This window comes from Oncorhynchus gorbuscha, linkage group LG18, assembly GCF_021184085.1.
Source record: "Oncorhynchus gorbuscha isolate QuinsamMale2020 ecotype Even-year linkage group LG18, OgorEven_v1.0, whole genome shotgun sequence".
In the NCBI taxonomy this organism is placed as follows: Eukaryota; Metazoa; Chordata; class Actinopteri; order Salmoniformes; family Salmonidae; genus Oncorhynchus; species Oncorhynchus gorbuscha.
In genome coordinates, this window is record NC_060190.1 from 13583349 (window position 1) to 13593349 (window position 10001).

Here is a 10001-nt window from a genome sequence, read left to right on the forward strand (position 1 = left end):
TCGAGTGCGCCAGGAGGCGCTCGGTGAGTGGGGGGGTACTGTCATGTTTGTCATTTATTATCATGTCTTGTCCCTGTGCTCCCCATTCTATTTGTTTCCCTCTGCTGGTCTTATTTGGTTCTATCCCTCTCTCTCCCCCCCCTCCCTCTCTCACTCTCTCGCTCTCTCTTCTCTCTATCGTTCCGTTCCTGCTCCCAGCTGTTCCTATTCCCCTAATCATCATTTAGTCTTCCCACACCTGTTCCCGATCCTTTCCCCTGATTAGAGTCCCTATTTATTCCTTTGTGTTCCGTTCCTGTCCCGTCGGTTCCTTGTTTTGTATTCACCATGCTGTGATTGTGTTTCGCCCTGTCCTGTCGTGTTTTTTGCCTTCATCAGATGCTGCGTGTGAGCAGGTGTCTCTGTCTACTACGGCCTGCGCCTACCCGAAGCGACCTGCAGTCTGTGGCCGCTTCTCTTGTAATTCCCCTCTACAGACTAGAGGATTTCTGTTATTCCCTGTTTGGACTTGAAGAAACTCTGTTTCTGTTAAGTCGCTTTTGGGTCCTCTATCACCTGCATGACATTTATATGGCACAGCTGTCTGTTTTTTGGTCCTTAAATGAAACGGGTATATGTTTTTATTTATCACACTTTTCTTAAACCATTTAGGTTCTTTAATACAGGGCCAACATACAAGTTCCTTACTTTTTTCTCCTTCTACTTGCCTCTTTCATTTGTTGTGGTAATGCTGCAATTAATTGGTTGTAATTTTGTGTAGAGCAGACATTTACATATGTTTGTGTTAGCTGCATGTGTGACATAACTCCACCAGTCCTATTTATAATATCATTCACTAAAAGTATACCTTTGTTTTTAAATTTCTTCGAAAATTACATTTAAAAAAATCAATTAGTATATTTGAGTTTAACCACAATATTTGTTGTATTATTTGTTCTGTCTTTTCAGGTGGATTAAACTGAAATTGCAACCAACTTTCTAAGGCTTGTTTAAAAAATAATTATATTTTTGAGATTATTTCCTTTTCAAACAACCGAAAGTGAGCAGGTGTAATCTGAATAAAGGGAAATTAAAGGGTTAATCAGGGTGATTTTTCCACAAATAGACAGATATTTTCCGTTCCATGGTATCTATTTGTGCTAACTTTCTATAATAAAAATGTATTAGAGTGAGATCATTTCTTTCTTTTGGGATTTGTATACCGTGTATGTCCACATCTCCGTCAGACCATTTTATTGGTAAACTACACGGTAATGTAAAATGTGCATTTTTTAGTGATCCAGTACGTAATATAGTATACTTATCATAACTTGGTTTTAATACAGAGAGGATAGCAAAAGTATCTAGATCCTCTCTGAGGCCGTGGAGAGATTCTAATTGTGGTTTTAAAAGAAAACATAAATCATCAACGTACAATGACACTTTAGTTTTTAAACCACTGATTTCTAATCCCTTAATATTATTGTTTGATCTAATTTTAACAGCTAACATTTCGAATAAATAGATATGCCGATAGTGGACAACCTTGTTTTACTCCTCTAGATAGTTTAAAACTTTCTGAGATGTAGCCATTATTTACTATTTGACACCTACATAACTTTAACCCATTTTATAATGGGTTAATATATATAAAATATAAAAAATATTTTATGCATTTATATATAAACTCCAGCCGTACTTTATCAAAAGCCTTTTCAAAATCAGCTATGAAAATCAGGCCTGGTGTCCCCGATATTTCATAGTATTCTATTGTTTCCAGTACTTGTCTTATATTATCTCCAATGTATCGTCCGTGTAAAACACCTGTCTGATTAGGATTAATAATATCTAACAACACTTTTTTAAATTCTATGCGCCAAGCATTTTGCTAATATTTTTGCATCACAACACTGATTTTTTTTTACATGGACTGGATCTTTATATATACCACTTGGGTCCTGTTTCAGTAATAATGATATCAGACCTTCTTGTTGTGTGTCTGATAATCTACTATTTATATGAGTGGTTAAAACATACTAATAATGGTCCTCTGAGTATATCATAAATTTTTTTGTATACTTCCACTGGTACTGTATGCCTTCCAGCCCTGGATTTCCCCAGCCTTAAAGGCTTTAATTGTATCAAGAAGTTCCTCCTCTGTAATTTGGCCTTCACATGAGTCTTTCTGTACAGATGTTAATTTTACATTATTATTAGGGAAAAAATCCATACAATTAGTTTCAGTTAGTGGAGATGGAGGAGACTGAAAGGAAAACATATTCTTTAAGTACTTCCTCTTTCAAAATATCATTTGGTGAATCATGCATGATTCCATCATTTGTAACAAGTTTCAATACATTTGTTTTGGTAGCATTTCTATATTGAAGATTGAAAAATAATTTGGTGCATTTTCCCCAATATTCCATCCAGTTCACTTAATTTGTATAATATATTACACTGGATCTTTTTTGAATAAATTCCTCCATTTCTTTTTGTTTTTCCTCTAACTTATTCTGTTTCTCTATGGTAGTTTTTATTGCTATCTAACTGTACTGTTAGTCCTTCAATTCCCTTTGTTAATATGAACTCTTTTGATCTAAATTGCTTGTTTTATAGATGAGTACTGAATTTCATGGCCTCTAAAGGCACATTTAAAAGTGTCCCATACAATAAGGGGATCTGCTGTACCTATGTTATGTCTGAAAAAGTCAGTTATAAATTCTTCTGTCCTATTTCTAAACAATGTATCATCAAGTAGGCTTTGATTAAATTTCCAATATCCTCGCCCATGTGGAAATTCTGTAAGAGTAATATATATGCCAATTTTGTGATGATCCAACCACATTCTGTCCCCTATCAACACTTTTTAAACGTTTAGTTCCAGAGAGAATGGCATAAGAAAGTAGTCAAGACGACTAGCTTGATTAAGCCTCCGCCATGTATATCTCACTAGGTCAGGGTATTTAAGTCTCCATATATCCACTAATTCCAATATATCCATGACATTCATGATTTCCTTAAATGCCTGAGGGTGATAGTTTGTAGTGTGATTACCTTTCCGGTCCATAGAGGTATTTAAGACCGTATTAAAATCTCCCACAATAATAATAGAGTCTAGTGTTGCTTGTAGAGTTGATAAATTCTTATATATATTTTCAAAGAAGCTTGGATCATCATTATTTGGACAGTATAGGTTAGTAAGCCATATCTGTTCCAATAACATATTTAAAATAATCCATCTACCTTGATGACCTGTTTGGACAATTTGCACATTTGGATCAAAATTACTGTTAATTAAAACCATCATCCCTTTTGAATTTCTTTGCCCATGGGAGAAATATATTCCACCCCCCAGTCCTTTTTACACAAAACGTCATCTAAAATTTTGAATGAGTTTCCTGTAAACAATAGATATTATATTCCTTCTCTTTTAGCCAGGTAAATACTGATTGTATTTTCTTATTATCTGCTAGGCCATAACAATTGTAACTGGCTATACTTATTTCACCACTTACCATAATGAGACACAACTTTCAATTCTATTTATCAAAATATATGTTTGTAAACGTACCATTAAAAAGTAACATGATGATTGAGTGTCTATTTAGCTGTACCATGATATTCGCATTGCTACTTAGTAAACCTCCAATTTGTCCCCACTATTCCACCTGCTAAAAGCCCTCCCCTCCCCGAGTTGGGTTGTCATCCCAATGCCCGGCAGACCACCCCCGACCCCCTGTATCCCATAGACCTGGAAAGACTGGGATCCATCCTTCGAAAAGAGCACACAGTGCCATTTACAGAACAGAAGTAGATCAACCTCCAATTGCATTTCAATTGTTGGGCACTGTTTTACCGCAGTTCTGTTAATGACAGTGAGGGCAGGTTTTCGACATTCAGGAGCGAAGATCACCTATTGGTGTCGCCCCGCGTCCCGCTAGCTAACAAGGAGGACTCCAGGAGGTAGGGGTGAAAAACTTTTATGACCCTTTTGACCCACATTCAGAAGAGTCACACAAGCATGAGAACAAAAGACAGTACAGTATGAAGATAGACAGAAACTGCTTCTCCAATAGACATTTTCCCTTCTCTCATTGACTTCTCAAACCACGGCCTGGTCTGCTTCGCAAGCGTTCCCAGAAGTCTTTCGATGTTGCGCCTCTGGATTTAGAAACTCTGTGATGAAGATGTCATGCTGTTTTGAACAGTCAAAATCAAGTTTTTCATGAAATTTGATATTTGAAGGAAACCAGATCAAAATATGATGACCAATGACTTTTGCTGCTACATTGACTTTTGACTTGTGCTGCTCCCCCCATGTCAAACACTTGTATTCATTATTAAGAAGAAATGGTGACATCACCTTAACTCTCATTTCAGTACACCAATGGTAACATGATATTATCTTACCTAATTAAAATAAGTAATGCCTTGTAACCAACGATGGAGAAGGTGTGTTTGCAGAGGAGCATGGTTTATATAGCTAGATAGCTACTCTACTGGTGCCAAAGTATGGCTGTAGGGTTTCAGCAAATATTATTAAAAGTGTACCCTATTCATCTATGGCACAGATACTTATATACTGACCAAAAATATAAATGCAACGTGCAACGATTTCAACAATTTTACTGAACTACAATTCATATGAGGAATTCAGTCAATTGAGATGAATTCGTAAGGCCTTAATCTATGGATTTCACATGACTGGGCAGGGGCACAGCCATTGGTGGGCCTGGGAGGGCATAGGCCCACCTACTTGGGAGCCAGGCCCAGTCAATCCAATGATCATGCTGTTTAATCAGCTTCTTTATGTGCCACACCTGTCAGGTGGATGGATTATCTTGGCAAAGGAGAAATGTTCACTAACAGGGATGCAAACATATTTGTGCAGAAAATTGGAGATAAATAAGCTTTTTGTGTGTATGGAACATTTCTGGGATCTTTTATTCCAGCTCATGAAACATGGGACCAACACTTTACATGTTGCGTTTATATTTTTGTTTAGTATATGTTTCCCCTTTCATCTTTGTCTGGTGTTAGCTAGTTATTGGCCAGCTAGGTCTTCAGTCAGCATAGAACAAAAGGGGGTGAGGGTTGTTCAAAACTCTGACGCAGCTGTCAAGTCAAGACATCCGTCAGTGCTGCTGTGAACAGCATCACAAAAGACATGCCAATTGGGATAATAAAAATGGATATCTCTGATGCATTTCAGTGTTGTTGCAATTTCCATGTTGTTGCTTTGTGTATCACCAAATGTGCTTGAGAGGATTTTACTGCAACACTGCTCAATTCATCCAAGTTGCTTGACATAGGCGTTTCAAAGAGGTGTCAAGGGGAGCTCATGAATATAGCAATATAACCCCCCCCCCCCCAACCCAGCCTGTCTTTTCAAACTGCCTGGTAGTTAGCCTTGAGATAAAAAGTACTTTTCAGAATGACTGTTCAGGACCTTACCTTATCCCTCAAATCGTTAAACTGAGACTAAAAAGCAACAAAAAATAGCTTCTTTTGACTTTGTGGCTGTGAAAGCTAGTGGAAACCCTAAATGGTAAGCACTTTATAGTCAATAATCAGCAATCCTTAAGTATTCAAACAGAGGTAAATAAAACTTAATAAAGAGTTGGCTTCTTTTGCGCAGGATTACAATTTGATCCCAGAGAACATGCCCTGTTTGTAGGCTTTCTAGGGTGGGGTTTCAAGAGAGCTCTGAATAGTGATTTCCCGTTTGCCTTGCGTCGTACTAGTCGAGTAGACGCCGACTCCGCACGGAGGAATTGCCTAGACTGCATGGTGCAAAACCATTTAATATATTTACTTATTTTTAGGGACCGGCTGTATGATTAAGCTACAATCTTCAATGAGTAAGCATATCCCAGTAAGTGTCAATTTTCATATATAAATATTGTGTTACATTGTAGCTACTCGTGTTGTAATTCTGTATCAACTGGTCTTCCTATTTTTCAAATATTAAATCTCGGGCCTTTTCGACACATGCTTTGTTGTCTTTGTGAAATTGATACATGTGAGATTTTTCCTGTGATTAACGGTATGTTAAAGGTGTATGCGAAATTAAATAGGCTTTGTCGTTAGATTGACATTTTATTCGAGTTAAACGAGGTGGTGGGTTGCCTTTGGAGCGCCTTTGAGAAGCATTTTCGACATAGCTATTACCATCGTATAAAATGTACGCATTTTTCTTATGAACTTGTCAGCAATATCATTGACCGTTTCTATAATCATTCTTACCTTAATTAACTGTAGTTTACTTAAACGAGGCGCTAAATATCTCACTATTCAAAATGTTGTTTCTCTATCTCAATGGACATGTACAAGTGCTCAGCTATGAGGCCTCTATACGGGTGATGGCGCCGAGTCTGCCTTCACAAAGGACAGTTTTATAGAAATCCTCTTTCATCATACTTATGTAAATTTCGATTTGTTTGGGTTTTGTCGTTGGACAGACGTCTAGGTTTGACGTCATTGTATTGTCTCTTAATTAAAGTTCCAATTTGGCACTAATGTTCAGAACAAAACATTATTTTCCAGCCAGAAAATATCGGATTAACTATCCATACTTCAAGCTTCTTAGACAGTATTTGGAGCACCAGCCAGAGAAAAACATATACAATGCTAAGGGAATTATACATGGCTTGTCAAAAATAGCTATGCTGAAATTCTAACAAATCTTTCCTTCTGTCAACGAGGCATATAGTAGGCCAAATATGTAGATATTACTGCTTTTAGTATGCAATTATAAAGAAAAATAATATGTAGAAAGTTAAGCTGCGACCTTAGTAAGCTACATCCATCCTTCACACATTGGCAGTCGTGTTAGACCCATAAAATTAGACCTATGGTTAAGACCAGATCTGGACTGAAAGAGAGCAGCAATTATGTGTTTCCGTAACATTTTATTTTTCAGTTGTTTTAGCCATTTCCCCCTTGAGTTTAGAGGCCTTGTAGCTTACTCACTCCTCCTCCCACTCTTGTCTCTTGCAGCAGTTCTGTGGTGTTCTGGGTCACACATTTATGGAGTTTCTGAAGGGCAGTGGGGACTACTGCCAGGCACAGCACGCAGCTGCCTATGCAGACGAGTGAACAGCAGAACTCACCTCCTCTCCAAACACATTGGACCCACAGGAGGAGGATCTGAAACGTTGGCAGGATCAGGACACCTCCTAACCTACCAGCAGAACGAGCCTGGATGGGGTAACTCTACCTGCTGCACACTGCCCTCGTTGGCTTCTGCCTGGTCAGAATCAAGGGGGAACCTGTTTCCCAAAGGAGAAGGGGTTTGATTTTGGTTGTCCACACCCTTTTTTCTGCCAAATCCGACCTCCTTTCGCCCCATAGCCTTCTTTATCCCACTGGTCACGGTTGTGGGAGTATAGTTTGACATTTTGTTGATATTCCCTCTCCTTCTCAATAAGTGTTTTTGTTAGATTGTTTTGTGGAAGATCTCATTTTTTCGTCTGTCACCATGGCGCGTATGAACCGACCTGCCCCTGTGGAGATCACCTACAAAAACATGAGGTTCCTCATTACCCACAATCCAACCAATGCCACTTTGAATAAATTCATTGAGGTGAGCCCTCACATCATTAACACAGTGACGATATCAGAAATTAATTTTGTTATAAAACGTAATGAATGTTTTGGATTCTCATAGGTAGTCCCTCTCTTCCATAGTATAAAGGGTCTGTTTAGAAAATATAAATGTTTTCCCTGTGTAGTATGTCAAATGTATAATGGAATATGTTGCAGATCATATGAAAATAAAAGTACATTCTTCTACAGGAACTGAAGAAGTATGGAGTGACCACCGTTGTGAGAGTATGTGAGGCCACCTATGATTCCACCTTGGTGGGGAAAGAGGGAATACAGGTTCTGGTAAGCTTCAACATCACTTTTCAACATCTACAATGCAGAACTTATTTACTACCATCTTTGTTTTTGTTTCTGAGAATGAGGGCAGATGAACTAATTTCCCCCTCCACCAATAGGATTGGGCGTTTGATGATGGAGCTCCCCCCTCTAACCAGATTGTTGATGATTGGTTGAACCTCCTGAAGATGAAGTTTAGGGAGGAGCCTGGTTGCTGCATTGCTGTCCACTGTGTAGCTGGCCTGGGGAGGTAAACTAGTGTTCTTATTTCCCCTCTTAGTATAGAAACATTTATAATCATGTAGCAAGGATTTTTAAACATGTAATAAGTATTTATATTCAGAATTATGCTAGATTGATGATGCTAGTTCTTTGGTAAGAATGCCAAAAAACAATTAGCCATAATACACAGTATTAAAAAGTCCCATAGTACCCTAACCCAAACTGCCTATTGTCATCTTTTCTTCTGAGTATTTCCAATGTTTTTTGTGTGTGTTAAACTCCTAGAGCCCCTGTCATGGTTGCCCTGGCTTTGATTGAATGTGGGATGAAATATGAAGATGCTGTCCAGTTTATCCGGCAGTAAGTCTGATGCAAATACACTTTCATGTAGATCTCTATATACTGGTAGCTGCAGCATCTTAAAATGGAGGCTAAAACACATTGTTTTTTAAATAATCGGACTGAGCTGCAATTGAGAAGTCGAAAGTTGAAATTGCATTATATGTACCTTAACCCTTAATTACAGTGTAAGTACATTGTACTATTTCATTCAAAAATGGAGGCTAGTCTATAAAACACACTGTTTTGAATTAATAGCACTGACCTGCAATTCAGATGATGTGAAATGACAATGTATTTTCTCTCGTAACAGGAAGCGTCGCGGAGCGTTCAACAGCAAGCAGCTTTTCTACCTGGAGAAGTATCGTCCAAAGATGCGCCTGCGCTTCAAAGACTCCAACGGCCACCGCAACAACTGCTGCATCCAGTAGTAAAGCCAACTAATTCATAGTCCATGCCAACAATGCCCCTATAAAAATACATTCATTTCTTTATCTTATCTACCTGGCAGGCTTGTTTTTTTTGAGTAAATCCATTGTGTTGAAGTATTTCTATTGGAAATTAATTCTCAAATAAGTAAAGTTTTCCCTTCTCAATGAAAAAATGTCAAGTGTCAAAAAAGAGGTTAGTTTGTGAACAAGTGACAGTGAGTGAGTGTTCTCTGTGTGTCCTTAGAATTGGAAAGGAGCACAGCCAGTGAAGTAATTTTGTGAACCTCCAGATGTTGGTTTATACATGTTGAACACATCCCAAGGTTTTAATTGGCAAGGGTGCTTATTACTTAAAAAAATATTTTAAAAAGTACTGTAACGATGATTTAACATGAGTAGTTACGTATCCCTTTAAATTTTATGATTCAGTTCAATACTGAATAGAAAGATGTATGCCTTCCTCCACATGGTTAAAACTTGAAATGCCTTACAATTAAAATGGAACAAAAAGGCAATCGAGTGGGTTTGTCATCCACTACATTAGAAAAGGTGTTTCATTTTTTTACTTGGAACAAAAGAATGTTGCCTTTGTCTTGTGCAGGACATCTACACACTTACGTCCTTTCAGTAACTATTTTTAATATGAAATGCTTAATTGTTGCAATATTTGTTTATTGAAAGTCTGGGACCTTTTTATTTTTTTATTTTCTCTTATCAAACCTTGTTGATTAATTACTGCCATGTCCAAAATGTGATTTGTGTTTTTCGCTTTGAAACTGGACTTGCAACGTCTGCGATATTTTGTATGCCTTTTTATTTTGATGTGCGTAACTTAATACTTGGATACTTGATGATTTATGTATTTGAAAATGTGTATTATTAGGTTGGCTATTTATACTATCAATGGATGTGTGTTTTAGTACCGTGAGCGACAAATTGTAACTGTTCACCAACTTGTGAGAGTACATTAAAACGATACACTGAACTTGGTTTTGAATAATATCTTATTGTACTCCCATTAGTGAAGGCCTATAATGCCTTACTTGTTTTACACTGGCCTTGTTTGGTTTAATGGATTGTTCCAGTGGGCTTGTTCTGTCTAGAGTACCAGCATTGGCACTAACAAAGAGTCAGACCTGTTTATGG

General features: G+C 37.7%; 1 protein-coding gene across 1 annotated transcript; it reads left to right on the plus strand.

The window, feature by feature from the left end:
• Positions 1 to 5687: 5687 nt before the first annotated feature.
• Positions 5688 to 9840, plus strand: LOC124002394 (protein tyrosine phosphatase type IVA 1). The gene is made up of 6 exons (XM_046309764.1): positions 5688 to 5854; positions 6979 to 7564; positions 7777 to 7869; positions 7983 to 8113; positions 8371 to 8445; positions 8738 to 9840. Exons 2-6 carry the CDS (start codon positions 7460 to 7462, stop codon positions 8853 to 8855), a joined length of 522 nt encoding a protein of 173 aa, XP_046165720.1. The 5' UTR covers positions 5688 to 5854; positions 6979 to 7459; the 3' UTR covers positions 8856 to 9840.
• The last annotated feature ends 161 nt before the right edge of the window (positions 9841 to 10001 follow it).

Bases quoted from the DNA above. Each gene is read 5' to 3' on its own strand.
- LOC124002394 (XM_046309764.1), top strand. From the start codon at position 7,460: ATGGCGCGTATGAACCGACCTGCCCCTGTGGAGATCACCTACAAAAAC. The intron at 7,870-7,982 runs GTAAGCTTCAAC...CTCCACCAATAG, and splicing joins AAGAGGGAATACAGGTTCTG to GATTGGGCGTTTGATGATGG. The intron at 8,446-8,737 runs GTAAGTCTGATG...CTCTCGTAACAG, and splicing joins GCTGTCCAGTTTATCCGGCA to GAAGCGTCGCGGAGCGTTCA.